The sequence below is a fragment of the Chrysochloris asiatica genome, unplaced genomic scaffold (genome assembly GCF_000296735.1).
Source record: "Chrysochloris asiatica unplaced genomic scaffold, ChrAsi1.0 scaffold00022, whole genome shotgun sequence".
Taxonomy (NCBI): domain Eukaryota; kingdom Metazoa; phylum Chordata; class Mammalia; order Afrosoricida; family Chrysochloridae; genus Chrysochloris; species Chrysochloris asiatica.
The window spans coordinates 14,115,014-14,135,840 of NW_006408540.1; the positions used below are offsets into that span (position 1 = coordinate 14,115,014).

Sequence of the window (20,827 nt, forward strand, 5' to 3'; positions counted from 1 at the left end):
CACTACTGTTGCCACACTTGAGTCCATCGATGCTGCCACTTGGCCAATCCATCTGGTTGGGGGTCTTCCTCTTTTTCTCTGACCCTTCACCTTACCAAACATGATATCCTTGTCTAGTGACTGGTCCCTCCTGACAATATATCCCAAGTATGAGAGACAAAGTTTGCCATCTTGGGCTCCAAGGAGCATTCTAGCTGCACTTCTTCCAACACAGATCTGTTGGTTCTTTTGGCAGCTCATGGCACTTCCAATATTCTCCTCCAACAGCATAACTTAAATGCATCAATTCTTCTAGGGTCTTCCTTACTCATTGTCCAGTTTTCTCATGCATATGAGGTTATTGATTTAGTAGTTAGGTAATAATGTAATAAGCAGTCATGTAATGATGTAATCACTTCCATGTTGTAATCTGATGTGATCAGTCCTAATTGCATGTAATTATCCTATATGTTGTAAAGCCTCACTTCTATGAAAGTGGTAGAATTGATGCATTTGCATTATGGTATTGGAGAATATTAAAAGTACCACGGACTGCTAGAAGAATAAATAAATCTATCTTAGAAGAATTGCAGCCAAATGCTCCTCACTAGGATGGCGAGACTTTGTCTCTTATACATTGGACATACTACCAGGAGGCCCCAGACCCTGGAGTAGGACATCATGCTTGCTAAAATAGAGGGTCAGCGGAAAAAGAGAAAGACCTCCACCCCAACAGTGGAGTCAAATGTAACTTCCATTGTGAGGATGCAGCAGGACTGGGCAGTGTTTCATTCATTTGTGCATAGCTTCACAACCGTCTTGATGGCACCTAACCACAACAATCGGAATCCTGGTGTGGTGTTGTCTGATAAGCACTGGATTGCTAACCACAAAGTTAGCAATTCAAACTCACCAGCCGGTCCTGGGAAATCCTATACAGAGTCCCTTTAAATTGGCGCCGACTCCACAACACTCTAACAACAACCTGACATAAAGAACATCATCTTGGGTCACAAGCTTGATAACTAGAGCGTAAGGCTCAGGAAAGGCTGAGGTACAGGAGACTTAGGAAACCACAAGGTGCTGGTGACCGTCCGTGCCAAAACCTAAAAGGACACCATCTCTTATCCCTCCCGACGCTGCGGCGCCGCGCGCATGCGCACACCGCCCGGCTGGAGGGGGGCGGGCCCGGCTGCCATCTTGCAGCGCGCGAGAGTAGCCGCGGGCGCCGTTCGCCGAAAAGCTAGGCTCGGGCTGTCGGGTCTTGTTAGATTATCTCCTCTTCCTATTGGCAGCCCTGCCAAGTAGCCCTGCCCTGGCTGTCCAGGCCCAACTCTAGGCAAATGAACTGACCTGTCGCCCTCGGTTCTCGTGCCAGTGCCCACCCTGCGTGACTCGGAGTGCCCGGGCACCCTGCCTCCTCGTCGGTCGCGATGCCGAACGTGCCGTTGACGCCCAAAGAGAGTAATCTCTTCAAACGTATCTTGGTGAGTGTCCAGAGGCCGCGCCGCCGACTTCTGGTTGTCGGGGGCCAGGGGGCCCGGCGCCTCGAGCAGTGTGGCGGTGGCGCCTGCGTCGGCCTCGTCTTCCCTTCTTTGTTTATCTCTGAACCCGCAGGACCCGATTGCTCTGCCTCGGCCAGGCTCTGCCAGGCCGCACTTGCCCCCGGCCCGTTTAGAGGGGTTGCCGGGGCCTTTCCTCCGCGCGCTTTTCCTCTGCAGAGCCCCGCCCCCCTCTTGGCCGTGCCCTTTCCAGAAATTACACGCCTTCCTCGGCAGTCACACTAGCTGACCGTTTTGGCCGGGTCGCGGCTCCAGTGCCCTTTGCGGCGCCTGGCGGCGGGGCTTGAAACCTTTTACCTCCACTCGGATCCTCCAGTTTCTCCTGCCAGTGTCATTATTCACTGCTCTATGTTTAATTGATTGCACAGCGCATCCCAGTACCTGCTAAAGAAGTGAGAACGATCCGATGGTGGGGTAGGGCTCTTATTTGTACTGGCTACAAGAAATAAAACGTAACTCTAGGAAGCCAAGACTCACATCACGACCTTCTGGTTGATAGTTGGACATGCTTTTAAGGTACTGTAGTTACCTCTTTGGGAAGTAAGTTACTTGAACTCTATTTCTGAGTTACTCAACACAGTTCTTTGGTTGTTTTAACTCGCACAGACTTTTCCTTGAGTGGTGAAAGCCTCTTGCGTTACTAATTCGAAACATTTACGTTTTTCTCTAGCAGAAACCCGCAGTGAGTTGTGTATTACGGTTTTCAGGTTTCCTTCCGGAGAGAAGCTACATACTTTTGCTTTTCTCAGTGTCTGCCGGGGACTGCAGAACTTAAACTGCTTTTGCTAACTTACAGCTGACTTTTTTAGTTGATCTTTTCGCCTGAAAAACAAGTCTTTAGATTTTAAGGATTAATGTATTTAGTGTTGACTATATGGTTATTAACCATTGATTAGCTTTACTATAAACACAGATTTCCCAAGAGTTGTAAGGGTAAGCACTGGATTGCTCACCACGAAATCGATAGTTCAAACCCACCAGCTGCTCCTTGGAAACCCTCTGCGTTGCTGTGAGTCAGAACTGACTCTATCACGTTTATCAACAACAAAAATTTATGTTTCAAACCAGTGGAAACTTGAGAGTCTTCAGTTGTTAAAAATGATGGATAATAGATGGTGTGGCGCTGCAGAGTAGTGTGCTGGACTGCAAGGTCACTCATTTGAAACTGCAAGTTCAGCAGTTCCGCAGCTCGGAAACCCTATACAGAGTCATGATGATTTGTTTGGAACTGACTCCATGCCACTTAACAACAACAACAACAATGTTGAATAAATAAGAGAAGAAGGGGTCAAAACAGAAATGACACTAATAAAGCAAGACTTCATTGTATCTTTTTTTTTTTTTTTAATTTATCCTCATACTTTTCTTAATATGATATTGGAAAAGTGATCTCCGAAGGTTGTAAACCTGTCAGAGAAGGAAAACTCACATATATTGTACTAAAATGAGGGATAGAAAAATGGTAATGCTGCATGTGTGCTGTCAAAGGTGGAAAACTTGAGAGACCCAGGAAAGCACGGCAGTCCTGTTGAGTTCTGGCTCTCACGGTACTGACTTGGTAAACGCAGTAACTGTGCTTCAATTTTCCATCTAAAATAGAAATAACAATGTACCTCATAGGATTTTTCTGGATTTAAATAAGGAATAAATAGAAGGGTGCCTGACACACGGTTGTGGTGGTAATGTGCCGTGGAGTCGGTTTCGACTCATAGCGACCCTGTACAGGGTTTCCGAGGCTGTAAACCTTTATGCGAGTAGAAAGCCTCATCTTTCTCCCGTGGAACAACTTGGTAATCTCGAACTGCTGACCTTGAGGTTAGCAGTCCAATTAGTAACCACTGTGCTACCAAATCTCCTTAACTTTCAGTAGATGATAGTCCAGGTATAGTGCTGTAACATAAGCACTGGACTGCTAACGGCAAGGTCAGTGGTTCAAACCTCCAGCCATTTGTTCCTTGGACAGGGTTGCTATGAATTGGAACTGACTTGACAGCACTTCTGAAAACAACGATTGAAATACTTACAACTACTTCCAAACCACTTGATAAGTGAGAAAACACAGTATTTCTCTTTTCTTCCTTTTCTCCAGTGGTTCCTTTTGCTTGTTATTTCCTCATGCCATTTGTCAGATGAACTCCTAGAGTCAAAGCTCAGATAAACTTTCATTTCTGTCTATCTTTTTGGAGTAGGTAAATAACATCCACATAGCTTAGTGTGCAGGTTTTGCTTCTATCCTTATGGGGAGGGAATACTGAAAGGATACAACCCTGGCGAACATCTTGCCTGATTTTAAACCATGTAGTATCTCCATGTTCTGTTCAAACAATTGTTTCTCGGTCTATGTACAGGTTCCACAGGATCATAACTAAGTGTTCTGGAATTTCCATTCTTCACAATGAGATCCATATTTTGTTAAGATCCAAACTGGGTTTAGAGGTACAGAACAAGTGACATCATTGCTGATGTTGAATGTATACTCAATAAAGCACAAATAAACATCTTTTTGGTATTCTCTGCTTTCAGTGAAATTCTGTCTGACATCAGCAGTGATGTCACTTGTTCTTTATCTTCTGAATCCAGTTTGGATTTCTGGCAGCTTCCTGTGATGTATTGCTGAAACCATTTTTGAATTATGTTCAGCAAAATTTTACTTATGTCTGATACTGATTATTATTGCTATTAAGTGCCTTCGAGTCTCTTCTAGTTGACTGGCCAACTGTCTTCCAAAGTTTTTGGCACAGATGAGTGAGCACTTCACTGTTGCACCCATTTGTTAAAACATCTCAGTTGGTTGTTTTGTCAGTTCCTGAAACCTTGTTTTTTGCCAGTACATTCAGTGAAGCTTGGACTTTTTCCTTCTACACCATCAGTTCTTGATCATATGTTACCTCCTAAAATGGTTACACACTGACTTTTTGGTACAGTGACTGTGCATTCCTTCTGTCGTAATGTTTTTTATGTTATTCATTATTTTGCTCATAGTCAACTCATTGCCATTGGGTTAAGTCAATTCATAGTTAGCAATATGTAAGGTTTCTGAGAATGTAAATTTTTACGGAAGCAGGCAGCCTCATCTTTATTTTGCCATGTTGTTGTTAAGTGCCGTTGAGTGGGTTCTGACTCATAGTGACTCTAAATAGGGTTTTTGAGGAGCAGCTGGTGGGTTTGAACTGTTGGCCTTGCTGTTCAAACTGACCTTGCAGTCTACTTTTTATCCTAAATTGCCACACCTATAGTGCCAATTTGTTATCGCTAAGTGCCCTTGAGTCACTTCCTACTCATAGTGACCCTGTGTAGGGTTTCTGAGAAGCACCTGGTAAGTCTGAACAGCTGACTTTGCAGTTCAAACCAACTTTGAGTTCAAGCTCTTGTCCTGTGGCCCCACATTAGGGCTCCATTGTTATTTAAATATGGCATCTCCAGTTTAAAATTTTTCTTCTGTTACTTTCAGTTTGAAAGAAATGCCCAGTGTGTTCTTCCTTTTGGATTTGTAACTCTAGATCTTTGCACAGTCTTGTTCACCTTTTACTTCATTTCTTCCCTTCATTTTAGCTACTCTGTATGTTTAAGAGCAAGTTTCAGTGTCTCTTCTGACGTCTGTTTGGTCTTTGTTTCCTGTCTTTTTAATGACTTTTTACTCAATTCACGTATGATGCTCTTGATGGCATCCTACTCTTGTTTGGTCCTAGATCACTAATGTTCAGTGTGTCAAATCTGTTTTTGAGATGGTGGGATATACTCAAGGTTGCCCTTTGGCTTTAGTGAATTTGTTTAGCCTGAACTTCCATGTGAGCACTTGAAGGTCTGTTCTACATTCAGCCCCTGGCCTTTGCTGACTGAATGATACCGAGTTTCTCCATAGTCTTTCCATACATGCTGTTGATTTGATTCAGATTTTATCTGGTAAAGTCCATGTGTACTGTCGCCGTTTATGTTGTTGATAAAAGATACATGCAGTGAATAACTTACTGGTTTTGCGAAATTCTGTCATGTGATTTTTGATGTTTCTATCACCAAGGCCATATTTTCCAACTACTGATCCTTCTTTGCTTCTGACTTACGCATTCCAAACAACAGTAATTAACTGCATTTTGATTACATGGTTGATTATTTTCAGACTGCAGAATTTGGTAAAAATCTTCAGTTTCTTCATTAGTGGTTTGTGCATAAATTTTAGCAATAATTCTATTAGTGGTTTAAAATAAGGAAAGGTCTGGGTCAGAATTGAATCCTTTCATTATATTTATTCAATTTGTATGTTGAGCAACTAGTCCGAGAAGCTGGAGTATATGAAGAAAGCTGGGGTACTTGAAGAAGAGATAGGCATCAGGATTGGAGGAAGATTTATAACAACCTGTTATATGCATATGACACAACTTTGCTGGCTGAAAGTGAAGAGGACTTGAAGTTTCCAGTATGACTTACACTTAAACATAAAGAAAACAAAAATCCTCACAACTGGACCAGTTAGCAACATCATAGTAAATGGAGAAAATAGTGAAGTTGTCAGAGATTTCATATACTTGTACCCACCATCAACAGCCATGCAGCATTGGATGGCAGCATTCAAGAAATCTAACTGCTTACTGCATTGGACAAGCTTGCTGCAGAAGACCTTTTTAAAGTTTTTAAAAGCAAAGATGTCACTTAGAGGACTAAGGTTTGCCTGATATAAGTTATGATAGTTTAATTCATGTCAATAAATACAGAAAAGCAAAGAAGAATGGATGCATTTGAATTATGGTGTTGGCACAGAATATTGACTATGCCATGGACTATCAGAAGAACAAACAAATCTGTCTTTGAAAAAGTATAACCAGATGCTACTTATAAGCAAGGATGGCAAAACTTGGTTTCATGTACTTTCAACTTGTTATCAAGAGGGGCTAGTCCCTGGAGAATGACATCATGCTTGGTAAAGCTAGTAAAAAAGGGGAAGACCCTCAGCAGAATGGATTGACACAGTGCCTGTAATAATGGTGTCAAACATAGCAAGGTTTGTGAGTGCAGCACTGGACAGTGTCTCATTCTGTTTATGTGGGGTTGCTGTGAGTTGGAACTGATAAGAAGGCACCTAACAACTCCTGTTCTTTTCTCACAACCACCTAGTTCTTTTCCCCAGAGGTAATCATTATGTCTTTATTTAATTCTCACCTTTATATCCTGCCCTTGATGCAAGGATTAATTACCTCCTCCATTGCTTGTACCATTTTGCCTGGAATTTAGTAAAATATATTTGTTAAAGAGCTCCTACTTGTCTAGGTCTGGGGGATGTATCAGTGTTAAAAGGTAAAATCTGTGCTCTCAGCGCTTACTTTATGATTGGGAAGACAATGAAAAGTCATCAAATAAATAAAATTTTCAGAGAGTGATAGCACTGTGAAGAAAATAAAATAGAGAATGTGTGTGTGAATGATAGGGAGCATCAAAAAGTATGTGGGGAAAATTCCGTTATCTTTTAATTCCATTTTTCCGTGAACTTTCTGAAGCCCCATCATAGTAGATGGAGTGGTCAAGTAGATGACCTATGAGATTTGGTTGATAAGGAATCACCATGGGAAGATCTGGGAAAGAGGATATTATTGGGTAGAAAGAACACAGTGCAAAGGCTCTGAGGTAGGAATATACTTGACACGTTAAGGAATAGGAAGAACCCTCCGTCTGGCTGGATAACATATATGATGGGCACAGAGGAAGAAGGTGAGGTGTTCTCTTGTGATCAGTGGCTGCAGAGAACAGATTGTGGTCATCGAGTCTGACTGGTGACATTTAGGAATCATGATGCCACTTATGTTTGTGTTAGACTCATGATAGAAAGACCATGGTCTCTGGAATCAGGCCAGAGATTGCAGCTAAGCTGGGCTATTTACAAGTTTACAAATTCAGTGTCCACCCCTGTAAAGTGGAAGTAATGACATCTACCTTAAGCAATTTCTTTGAGGATTAAATGTGAATTTAAAGCTTTCTACAGGCACACTGTATTTGCACAATAAATGGCAGTATTTTGTGTGTTTCCATTCCATTCTTGCTAGGAGCCAAGGAAGACTGTTGATATAGTTTCTAATTTTTTAATGAATTGTTATCCTGTATAGTTTTGCTTTTGAATTGTGCATTAAAAAGTTTTTTAGCGGTGCTCATTGACAGTTCCCTGTTTTTTAGATGTCTTTTTTTTTCTTTCTTTTTTGCTATTTTCAAAATAATCAAATCAGTTTGGCAAGGAATATGGGACAAAAGTACACCTCATGTTAAAACTGATAATGAAATGACACAAAAACCTTCCCAGCACATACTTTTTTTTTTTTTTTAAATATCTGTATACCGTAAATATTTATAATTAAGGACACATCCCAATCCTTCCAGTGCTCATAGATTAGTCCTGGGACATCAGCAAGAACAGTGCCCGGACTGCGGGGTAAATACTGAACTGTGGGAGCATCAGGGGGTGGGGAGGGGGTCAGTCAAGTCCCTGGAGGAAGTGAGAATCTGAAAGACAAGTAGATGTTAGCTTGGTGGAAACGCAGAAAAAGGCATTCCAGACAAAGGGAATGACGTGGAAAGGTGCAGCGTCCGTCCGGGATAGGCCCTGCGTAGCCTGGGAGCAGACACAGTGCACCGGGGGCTGTCAGCAGAGGCGTTGTAGGAGGGTAGTACCATCGAGGCCCTGCCCCCTCACGGATGGGAGGGCTATGGGTGTGATCAACCAGCCGCGATCTGATGTTAAGCCAACTAGCTGCCAAATTGGGTCTCAGATTTCCCAAAGTAGGTGCAGAGTCCCTTAGGAGCAGGGCTGGGGTCTCCATTGTCTTTCCTAGGGCTTTTCCAGGCTGCGGTACGATACTGGGTCTTTGAAGAGCACCGGGTCCAGGCGGAGACGAGAGGACACCAGTGGCATGTGACCAAACCCTGCTGCCATCAAATTGATGCAGTCCGGGTCAGGAAGCTGCGGCTCCTGCCATGGGTCCCCAGATGCCAGTGGAGGTCTGGTCTCCTGGTGCTGCTTCCCATAGGGCACCTTGACAGGGGGCAGCTTGGTTACTGCTGCTACCAGGAAGTTCATCCACACACGTGGGTTCCTCATCTGCCAGCCTCCTTAAAGTTTGGGGCAGGGAGTGGGTGAACAAAGTGTGGTAATACCTATGATAGAAGGCAGCCGTGGTGAGAACCATGAACCTTCTCAGTAGTGTAGCCCCCAGGCACCTTGGCCCTCATCCCAGAAGCGGCTCCATGTCAGAAAGCCCACCATCCGCTCTGGGCCCATCACATACATACTTTTTAAAAATTCATTTTGGGTCTTGAATTTAGAATTGATATTATGCAGTGCAAAGTTGCTCCATATATATTCATTTTATATAATAACGTTGATTTTTTTTTTACAGAAGTGTTATGAACAGAAGCAGTACAAGAATGGCCTCAAGTTTTGCAAGATGATTCTTTCGAACCCAAAATTTGCTGAACATGGAGGTATTGTGTCCTTTTTGAGAGATTAAATTGTTTTAGGGAAATCTGATTCCCCAATCAGACAGATATGATGTTTAACTGGGAAAAAGAATGACTTAACCTTGAAGCCTCTCAGAGCTCAACATTTGAGTTGTGTTTCCTAGGTCTTAATCTAGATTAATTTCCTTATGCCAGGTATAAATTTAAAGCCTTTTAGATGAGTAGTTGGTTGGTTTTCTAGGTTATATAGTAGATGAGCTTGGTGGCTCTGGTAGGATAAGCACTGGACTGTTTGCCACAGGATTGGTGGTTCGAGCCCACCAGTTGCTCCACAGGAGAAGAGGGATTTCTGCTCCAGTAAAGATTTACAGCTTTGGAAACCCTTTACAGGGTATCGCTGAGTCAGAACTGACTCGATGACACAGAACAAATACAGGAGGTCATCCCTGCTTTTTTGAAACTTTGCTTAATACCACTTAACATTTCCAAAAGACCTACAATAATCTATGTTTTTGATAAACGAAAACAATCCTAAGAGGGCTTTCACTTTTTCAGAAAAAAGGCAAAAAGTGAAACTCGCATTCAGCATTTCTTTTGCAGTTAAAGGGCAGCGTCTACCCTGATTGGGGGGAGTGGCAGTTCCAAGCTCCTCTTAGGAACTGTACTCAGCACCTCAGCCTCAAACCTTCATAATTTTGAACTATGTCTGTTGAACACTAGATGTTAGAGTTATTTTAGGTTTTATGTGCTATTTGTATGGTTTGATGGGTTATTTTGGGGGGTTGGGAATGCTTAGAAGTTTTTGCCATATGAATTGATGCTAATTGTTTCTTCCATTTATACCATTTTGGTTTCTGAAAGGTTTCATAGGAATGCTCTACTGTTGGATAGCGGGGGAAACTGGTACCACTGTTTTTATGGACCTGAATTTCCTGTGTCATTTAGTATAGCATTTAAGTTTATACCTCAGTTTGTAGTGTATAAAATACAAACAGTGTTTGCATACAGGCAGTCCAGGTTATGAATGTCAGACTTACAGTCACCTCCTACTTGCCCTTTAACCAAAACCAAGAACCAAACCCATTGCCATCAAGTCGATTCCCATTCATAATAACCCTACCTAGGGTTTCTGAGACTGGAATTTTTTCTGAGAACAGACAGCCTCATCTTTTTCCGGCAGCTAGTGGGTTTGAACTGTTGACCTTGCAGTTAGCTATTTATTGCCTACTCCACAGTGCCTGCAGAACTCCTTATTTGCCCTTTAATGTTACATAAACTTGCCCTCACTTTGAAACAATTGAAACAACCCCTATTTGCAACAAATTATTCATCACAGTGTCCTTCACTTGGTGCAATGACAGCTTTTAAAGTAATTGAAAAGGCTTCCAGTGTTTTCTTGAGCAAAAGTAAGGCTAGAGAACTGCGTACACCTGTTCTGATTCACCTGCCCATTTCACTGAAAGAAACAGGAACAGAGCTCATTCATAACCCAGGGACTAATGTATTGAAGTAGTAATATGAGGATACAGTCAAAATATTTTATTCTTTGTTAGGTATGTATTTTGTATATACTTGCTGACTTTAATGTGTACCTGTGATGCTATTGGTTTACAGTTAGATTGTGTATCTTGAGTTGTTTTTCTAGTACTGGTGGTGGTGTTCAGTCTATATATTTGTGTCACCTTTCTCACTGGTAGCTAGTGTTAGAAGGATGGATCAGGTTAGACATGCAAATAATGGTCCTGTAGCAAAGCAAAACTAATTGTGATCTCTTAAACTTTTTAGCTATAAAACCCTTTCCCTTGGGAGCGTGTAAGGAAGTTCACTGTGTAAACAGATAAAAGATGTTTGGCTGCAGGGGTCTGGGCTGCATGATCACCGTTTTCTGAAGGGAACCATAAGAGTCCACAAAACTCAGTTTGAAAACTACTAACGTTTCCTAATAATGTGTATTATTCAGAGAATTATTTCATCTTAAACCCCCCTTTAATTAACTTTCTGACAAATTTTTCAATTGTCATTTCCATAGTCCAGTGTGGTACTCTCGAAATATACCCTACTATTAATTAGGTGGAATAAACTTGCTGTGAAAACTGAAATCTGTTCCAGTGTTGAATAGCCTGTAAATTGTGTGTATGTCTTTAAGGGAGATTAATTAGTTTTGTAGGGAGCAAAGCAGTGATTTAACTATAAATGATCTCAGGTGAAAGCCATGGGACTGCTTTTGAATAGCTTTAATTCAGTAAAAACTCATGTGTCTATTCCTCGGCAGAGTAACTGCAACCCTTAAGTAAAGCTTTCTAAAGGACAGTAATTTAGTCTCAGTCTAAGGAATTTCAGAAAGAACTTGGACTGTATTTAAGCAAATACTTGCATATAATTTTGCTTTTTGTACTTGGAGATAAGTTCTTCTAACTAAGGAATTCAAAAAGATGAATAATGATGGAAGAGAGAAGTGGGGAGTTCCTACTTAAGGGGTATGGAGTTTCTGTTGAGGATCATGAAAAAACTTGGAAGTTGATAGTGGGGATGTTGCACAACATGCTGAATGTAATTATTGTTACCGAACAATATTTGTAAAATGGAAATGGTTGAAATGGAAAATGTTTTGTTATATATTTTAAATACAAGAACAGTGAATAATAAATTGAAACAGTAATAATCCTTCAGATCTCAAATATTAAGATTAAAGAGAGAAAGTAGTATCTTTCTTGTGTAATTGGAGGTTAACTTTGTTTTTCAGAGACTTTGGCTATGAAAGGATTAACATTGAACTGTTTAGGAAGGAAAGAAGAAGCGTATGAATTTGTTCGTAAGGGACTGCGCAGTGATGTCAAGAGTCATGTCTGTATCCTTTTACAGTAGATGGAGAGTTTAATTTCATTGATGCATTTTCCACTTACTAGATTTTGTAGTTCAAATGAAAAAACCTTTGTCAAAAATGTAGATTTACACAAGATGTACCTACATCTCAGTAATTAGTCAGTATTTTGTGATGTTTGTTTCATCTGTTCCCTTTCCATTTGTTTGCTGACTGGAGTATTTTAAAGAAAATCCCCATGGAATGTATGTATGTGTTTACTTCAGTTGTGCTTAGTGTGAGAGAAAAGTTACTTTGATAATTTTATTTGAACTTGAAACTCACTGCTTTTTTCTTACACTTCTATGAGCTGAGTGAAATGTTGCTATTTTCCAAATAACTGGCTTTTATCTATTTACTAGTAAAATTTGTTTTCCTTAAACTTTCTTTTAGAAATTCAGAGGAAACGTGTTTAAAACAGACTTAATATTAAGCATGACATGTTTGTTTTTGGGCTTGGCCTCTGTTGCTCTGGGACATAGATGTTACTTAGCTGGATATACAGAATGGTCTTGGTATTAGTTTTACATATTTAGCTTAGTGGTCTCTCAAAACATTAAGTACTTATTTCTTTATCTCAGTGCTTTCTCCAGAGTGAAAAGAGGGCATGCAAGTATGATAGGGTTTTGTTGTTGTTTTGGTTTGGTTTTAAGATAGACTTTACAATAAACAAAACTCAGGTTTTGTTGCTTTTTAATATTAGCCATTTAAATAATTAGAGCTACATGGTATTTGAAGATTGGTTGGATGTAAACTTAACTAGTTTAAGAGATAATTGCAATTTTTGTGTAGTAGTCTATTGTGGAGTCCTGTGTATAGCATAGACTATTCTAGTGTCTGTGAATGTCTCTATTTCCTTAACTTACTAGGTTGGCATGTATATGGCCTCCTGCAGCGTTCTGATAAGAAATATGATGAAGCTATTAAGTGTTATCGAAATGCCCTGAAATTAGATAAAGACAACCTGCAAATTCTGAGGGATCTCTCTCTGTTGCAGATTCAAATGAGAGACCTTGAAGGTTACCGAGTAAGTACTTTAATATGAAATCTGTATATTTTTACAATACATATAATTGAAAGGCATGCACATTTAGAATGCGTGAGCATAGCTGAAATCATGTATATTTGATTGCTCATTACAGTTTGTATTAGAATGGGAAAGGCACATGGGACCTCTACAGTAATAGTTAATGGAACTTTTCTACTTAAGCATTAAAAAAGATAACTTTATTTAAAATTGTTCTTAAAAACACAAATGCTGTACTTAATTCTCTGTGACTTTGACATTTACAAATTTGGTCAAACCAATAACATTTTTATACTTGAAATAGAAACATCAAAACAAAACCAGTTACTGTCGAGTTGATTTCACTTCATAGTAGAACTATTCTCCATGGGGTTTTCATGGCCTTTTTGGAAGCAGAACACCAGGATTTTGTTCCAAAGCACCTTTGACTCCACAAACTGTCAACCTTTGGTTAGTAGCAAACGAAATTGTCGCACCATGCAGCGACACCTGAAATATGAGCATGTTGTTGTGAAGTGCTGTTGAGTTGGTTCCGACTTATAACGACCCTGTATTGGGTTTCAGAGGCTGTGTAAGCCTTAATGTGTGCAGAAAGTCTCTTCTTTCATCTGAGGAGTGACTGGTAGATTTGAACTGCTGACCTTACAGTTAGCAGCTCAACTTGTAACCCACTATGCTACTGGGGCTGGAAATATAAGCATCGTAATATTTATTCATTGTCTTTACTATGAATTAGTAAATACAAAACTGTGAGAACTATTGCCATGAGTCAATCTTTTGTAGTTCAGACCCCACCAGACTTGGCATCTTCACCTGTTTGCTGGGCATTTCCATAACTTACTGTTTGTTATTCACTTAGTACCCTAAATCCAGTATTTTCAAAATAAAATTGGCTGTTTTTCTTATGGGAAGGTAGTCACCAACCGTTAGTGATTTTGAAAATTAAATCTTCCATTTACTTCTTACTCTACCTTATGCTACCCAGTGACTCCATAAGATAAGCCCTGGACTGTTAACCACAAGGTTGGTGGTTTGAGCCCACCAGCTGCTCAGAGGGAGAAAGATGATGCTTTCTGTTCTTGGAAACATTTAATGTCTCAGAAACCCTATACAAGATTGCCATTATGAGTTGGAACTGACTCGACAATACTTAGCAACAACAACAACCACACAGTCCTGGTGTGGTGCTGTAGTATAAGCACTGGATTGCAATGTCAGGTTAGTGGTTCAAACCCATCAGCTGCTCCTCGGAAGCCCTATACAGGGTCACTATGAGTTAGAATAGAGTTGACAGTGGTTAGCAGCAGCAACAACAATAACCCACTGCTACTCTGACTCGTAGCAGCCCTGTAAGGCAGAGTAGAACTGCTCCTTAGGGTTTCCAAGACTCTCAGTCAGCCTCATCTTTCTTCAGCAGAGCGACTGGTGAGTTTGAAGTACTGACCTTGAAGTTTGCAGCCCAGTGCCTAACCCACTGCACCACCAGGGCTCCTCCTTTGCCTTATGTTGCTGTATAAATCCCTCTACCCTGTGTCCAGATTATTACAGTTGTTTCAAGGGCTTCTTTGAACTTAATGGGAGTATTCTTTAAGGGTGTGTGATTTTCTTCAGCAGTGTTATCAGTCTATGTGTTATGGTAATTAAGATCAGTGTGGCGCTGTAGGCTGCTAATGTGTTAGACTACAAAGTCATATGAACTGCAAGGTTGGTGGTTCAAGCTCACCAGCTGCTCCTTGGAAACCCTATACAGAGTTGCTATGGGTTGGAGTCAACTCGACAGCACTTAACAACAACAACTTTAGGAATAAGCCAAGGGAGTCGTTGCTAAGCTTAGTTAGTGAAACTAATTGAAAATAAATAAAGGCTGGTAGTGAGATGTGAAGAATTCAAGAAACTAGAGATACTGGTAATGTCAGAGAACAAAGGTAGGAATGTCGCAAGGTGAGAGTGTTGGCATAGAAGTTATGATCAGAGAGAGAAAGGTCTTGATTTATGCTATCTGGGTGACAGTAAAGTTCAGGGTGTAGTTGTGGGAGTGGGTCCCTGAGTGAGTGGAAGAGACGGTCATTAAAGAGAACTCTTAGAACTGAAAAAATAGGTTGTTGGATAGGTGATTCCCATATTAGTGTTGCATTTACTCAGCATAATGGCAGGGTTTGTGAGAAAAGAAAACTGAGCCAGGTGCCAGATGTTGGAGGGGAAGTGAGAGAGAAGCCATAGTGAAAACCAGGGGCTGAGAGTATATAGCTTAATGTCATATGCTGTTAGTGTTCTTCGTCAGACCTTGTTTGTTCAAATAGTTGCACTATATCCTAAAATTTGGAGATAGGAATAAGCTATGAGATGTAGAGTCTGTGTAGGGAAGCTGGATTTAAAAAAAAATTTTTTTTTTTTTTTTTTGATAGGGTGTCTTGATTCTTCTGAGGCAGCCATGATGGTGTTTCTGGTTTTTTATTTCTAGTGTCATAGGTGATGGTTTGTCTTGACAGTGACTGCAGTAGTGTTTGTATGACAAGAGTCCCATTGTATGTGTGGGTGTTTCCCTTGGCAGTGCCTGCTTTTGTTCCTAGCTGTGAGGCATTCAAGCTATAGGGTCCATTGTGATAATGTAAGCACACTGTAATTCCCTACAACACTTTTATAAATAGCATATTACCATTTCCAAAAGCTGCCTTTGTCTCTGTTCCAAGCTGTGTAGTTACTATAAGAAATTCTTATTGCATAAACGTACTTTGTTAAGACAGCTCAAAAGCATGGGCTCCCAGAACAGCTTTTCAGTTACAGCCTTACAGTGAGCATTACAGGGTGGTCTGGAACATAATTTAAAATAAGGAATATTAGATGTATTTCTTTTATCTTTTAGAACTGATGTTTGCTGATTGAATTCATTACAAAGATATCAAATGTAATTGTTTTCTTAAAACTGTCATGGGATGTAAATATTTGAGGAAGTTAAACAACTTTTAAAACATTTCTTGTTTTGTTTTGAAGGAGACAAGGTATCAGCTTCTTCAGTTGCGCCCAACACAGCGAGCTTCCTGGATTGGATATGCAATTGCATACCATTTGCTGAAAGATTATGATATGGCACTAAAACTACTAGAAGAATTTAGACAAACACAGCAAGTAAGAACTTCACTTTAACATTCTCTGCTGCCTTTACAAACTCAGATAGTTGACTTTTAAATTGTCTTCCCTCCCCGCCCCCCATACATGAATTAAAAGGAGCTCTTGTAGCATAGTGGTTATGATTATGGTCAGTAGTTTGAAACTATCAGCTGTTCCGTGGGAGAAAGATGAGGCTTTCTGTTCCTGTAAAGATTTACAGCCTCGGAAACCCTGTACAGGGTCGCTATGAGTTGGAACTAACTCCACAGCACATAACAACAATAATAACATGAATTAAGGTTTTTGAAACTTAAGGAAAAACTTGACGTTTTTTGAATTGGTTAAAGTTTAGACCTAGAACTGAATACAAAATAAGTACTATAAAATTTTTGTATACCATGATATCAATAATATTCCAATGGTTAAAGGTAGAAAAAATATACAAAAATGAAAATACCGTTGGGGCTCTGGAGATTGTTTCTTTAATATAGATTTTATATTTTATACAAACAAGTTTCTAATACGTATATGCATTTTATACAAACAAGTTTCTATTCTATTATTTTATACAAATAAGTTTCTAATATATATATACATTTTATACAAATAAGTTTCTAACATGGTGTGGCACTATGGAATAAAGCAATGGACCACAAGGTCGGTTTGAACCACAATGTCGGTGGTTCAAATTCACCAGCTGCTCCTTGAAAACTATATAGGATCACTGAGTTGGAACTGACTCGATGGCACTTAACAGCAACAACACCAGAGAGACTACTGTATTTTTTGCAAGTAATGTGCCCAATATGCTCATACATATATATTGTGCATAGTATGCTTAGGACACTAACACATAGGTGGGTCGTGCCGTGTGGTTTGTGAAACCAAAAAACCCACAACCACCTTAATTCACATGTGTTATTGACCTAAAAATATGGTAAGTAGATGATAATATTTGCCATAATTGCTCCAGGTCTTTTTCAAAGAAATAAAATGTTTCAAAAATGGCCAAAGCTCTTCCATGTGTATCTTCAAAGGTAATAAGTACCCTCAAGTTGGTGTAGATCATTCCCAGTCATGTATATACATCCACAAATGATATAAATTGTATTTTATGTATTTAAAATTTTACATGAAAAGCAATTTTTTTATTCGATACTTTAAAAATATATGTCCATTTGGATACATGTAAGACTAGTTTTTCCATTTTTAAATACAGTTTGGGGTTTGCCTTAATTATCTAGTGCTACTTACTAGTAATATGACAAATGGATGTCTTTTTTAATTGACAAATGGATATCTTTAACAAATTTATTTCCTCACAGTTTAGGAGGCTAGAAGTTTGAATCCAGGATACTGGTTGTAGGGGAAAGACTCTCTCTGTTGATTCTGAAGGAAGGTGCTTGTCTCTGAGCTTTTGTTCCTGGATGATCTGCATGTGGCTGGACATCTCTTTCCATATTTCTGCTGCTTTCACTTGTTCGTTTAATCTCTTTTATATCTAAAAAGAGATGAACTTAGACACAAGTTACCTGATCCTGTCTCGTTAACAGAATTAATAACCCATTTTCAAATGGAATTATAATCACAGACAAACAAAATAAAACCCACTGCCATGGAGTCTCACAACAACTCTATAGGACAGAGTTAAACTGCTTAGGATTTCCACAGTATGAATCTTTACAGGTGCATACAGCTCCATCTTTCTTCCACTGAATGGCTCTGGCGGGTTTCAACCCAGTGGTTTTCCTACTACGCCACTGATTTACAACACATTTTTTAGAGGGCACCATTTAATCCACTGCGTTTTACCCTTTGGTACCCCCAAATTGTTGTTCTTCCCACATGCAAACTTACCCCATCGCTTTAACCCAAAAGTCTTAAATCCACTTCAGATCTAAAATCTCTTCTTTGAAGTCATCTACATCAAATAATGGACTCCTGGTATGGCACTGTAGAATAAGCACTGGACTCTGAACCACAAGGTCTGTGGTTCAAACCTACCAGCAGCTCCTTGGAAACCCTATACAGGGTCACTATTGCCCAGGACCGACTATGAGTGAGATTTTCAGTACATTTCATCTTGGGCCAAAATTCCTATTCATCTGTGAGCCTGGTAAATCTATACTGCATGTTATCTGCTTCGGACTGAAGAAGTTGGTAGAATTCTTCAGTCTCGTCATCATGGTCTTTAGAGATTGGTACATAAATTTGAGTGATAGTATTACTTGGTCTTCCTTGTAGATGTATGAATATTGTTCTGTCACAGACAGCAATATGCTTCAAGATAGACCTTGAAATACTTTTCTTGACAGTGAATTCGACGCCATTTCTTTTTTAGTTTGTCCTTAGCATAATAAATCATGATGTCTGCTTATTAATGCCTACGGTATTGATCTTCATGTGTTCCATTTCATTTTGTCACCTTCCAATTTTCCTAGATTCATACTTCTTACGTTTCACATTTCTGTAAGCCAGTGAGGATGAAATAAAAGAATTCTACCAACTTCTTCAATCTGAAATCGATCAAACATGCAATCAAGATGTATTGCTCATTACTAGTGATTGGAATGTAAAGGTTAGGAGCAAAGAGGAAGGACCAGTAGTTGGAAAATATAGCCTTGGTGATAGAAATGATGCTGGAGAATGCATGATAGAATTCTGCAAAACCAAGATTTGTTTATTTCAAATACCTTCTTTAGACAGCATAACAGATGATTATACACATGGACCTCACCAGATGGAATACGTAGAAGCCAAGTTGACTACATCTGTGGAAAGAGATGATGGGAAAGCTCCATATCATCAGTGAAAACAAGGCCAGGGGCAGACTGTGGAACAGACCATCAATTCCTCATATGCAAATTCAAACTGAAACTGAAGAAAATGAAAACAAGTCCACTAGAGCCAAAATGTGACCTTGAATTTATCCCACCTGAATTTAGAGATCATCTGAAGAACAGATTTGATACATTAAACACTAAAAACCAAAGACCAGAAGAGTTGTGGGATGACATCAAGAACATCATACGTGAAGAGAGCAAAAAGTCATTAAGAAGACAAGAAAGAAGGAAAAGGTCAAAATGGATGTCAGAAGAGACTCTGAAACTTGTTTTCCAACTTAGAGATGCTAAAGCAAATGGAAGAAATGAGGAGGTCCAAGAACTGAACAGAAAATTTCAAAGATCAGCTTGGGAAGATAAAGCCAAATATTATAATAAAATGTGCAAAGATTTGGAATCAGAAAACCAAAAAGGAAGAACATGCTCAGCATTTCTCAAGCTGGCAGAACTGAAGAAAAAATTCAAGCCTCGATTTTCGTTATTGAAAGATTCTCTGGGCAAATTATTGAATGATGCAAAATGCCTCAAGAGAAGGTGAAAGAAATACACAGAGTCATTGTACCAAAAGGAAGTAGTTAATGTTCAGCCATTTCAAGAGGTACCATATTATCAAGAGCCAATGATACTGAAGGAGGAAGTCCAAAGTGCATTGAAGGAATTGGCAAAGAACAGAGCACCAGGAACTGACGGAATAAAAATTGAAATCTTAAAGCGAGGCGGCACAGGAGGCACTCACTCATCTCTGCCAAGAGAGGTTACCCAACGGAATGTGGAAATCATTGGACAATCTCTTTGATATCTCAAGCGAGTAAAGTTTTGCTAAAGGTAATACAGAAATGGCTACAATTGTACATTGACAGAGAACTTCCAGAGGTTCAAGTTGGATTCAGAAGAGGCTGTGGAACGAGAGATATCATTGCTGATGTTCGATGGATCTTAGCTGAAAGCAGAGAATATCAGAAAGATGTTTACCTATGTTTTATTGAGTATGCAAAGGCTTTCAATTGTGTGGATCATGGACAACATTGTGAAGTATGAGTATTCCAGAATACTTAATTGTACTCATGAGGAATCTGTACCTGGACCAAGAAGCAGTTGTTTGAACAGAACATGGGAACACTGAATGTTTTAAAATTAAGAAAGGTGTGCGACAAGGTTGTATTCTTACACCATACTTATTCAACCTGTATGCTGAGCAAATAATACGAGAGGCTGGGTTCTAAGAAGAAAAACGTGGCATCAGGATTAGAGGAAGACTCATTAACAACCTGCGATACGCAGATGATACAACCTTGCTTGCTGAAAGTGAAGAGAAATTAAAACATTTGCTTGCTGAAAGTGAAGAGGAATTAAAACATTTACTGATGAAGATCAACGAGCACAGCCTTCGGTATGGACTATATCTCAATGTCAAGAAAACAAAAATCCTCACCACTGGACCAATAAACAACATTCTTATCAACGGAGAAAAGATTGAAGTTGTAAAGGACTTCATTCTTCTTGAATCAACTATCAACACTCATGGAAGCAGTAGTCAAGAGATCAGATGAGGTATTGCAAATCTGCTGTACAGGAACTTTTTTTATAAAGTGTTGAAGAGCAAAAATATCAGCTTGAGGACTAAGGTTCGCCTGATCCAAGCCATGGTGTTTTCAATGACCTCATATGGATGTGAAAGCTGGACAAAGAATAAGGAAGATCGTAGAAGAAAGAATTGATGCCTTTGAATTATGGTGTTGGAAAAGAATACTAAAAGTGCCATGGGCTGCCCAAAGAACCAATAGATCTGTTTTGAAGAATTGCAGCCAGAGCTCTCCTTAGAGGCCAAGATGGCCAAAGTTTGTCTCATAATTTGGACACATTGTCCGGAGGGAACAGTCGCTAGAGAAGGATATCATGCTTGGTAAGCTGGAGGGTCAGAGAAAAAGAGGAAGACCCCCAACGAGATGTATTGGCCAGGTGGCAGCATTGATGGACTCAAGTGTGGCAACAGGTTGGCCCAGGATCGGAC

At 39.8% G+C, this 20,827-nt stretch overlaps 1 protein-coding gene across 1 annotated transcript in view; it reads left to right on the top strand.

Moving 5' to 3' along the window:
• The first annotated feature begins 1,412 nt into the window (after positions 1-1,412).
• NAA16 (N(alpha)-acetyltransferase 16, NatA auxiliary subunit) overlaps positions 1,413-20,827 on the top strand; it is a 74,615-nt gene continuing 55,200 nt past the window's right edge. Inside the window, exons 1-5 of the mRNA XM_006837607.1 lie at positions 1,413-1,466; positions 8,918-9,002; positions 11,722-11,826; positions 12,708-12,865; positions 15,857-15,991. Of these exons, the coding sequence (XP_006837670.1) occupies positions 1,413-1,466; positions 8,918-9,002; positions 11,722-11,826; positions 12,708-12,865; positions 15,857-15,991 (537 nt within the window). The remainder of the gene's footprint in view (positions 1,467-8,917; positions 9,003-11,721; positions 11,827-12,707; positions 12,866-15,856; positions 15,992-20,827) is intronic.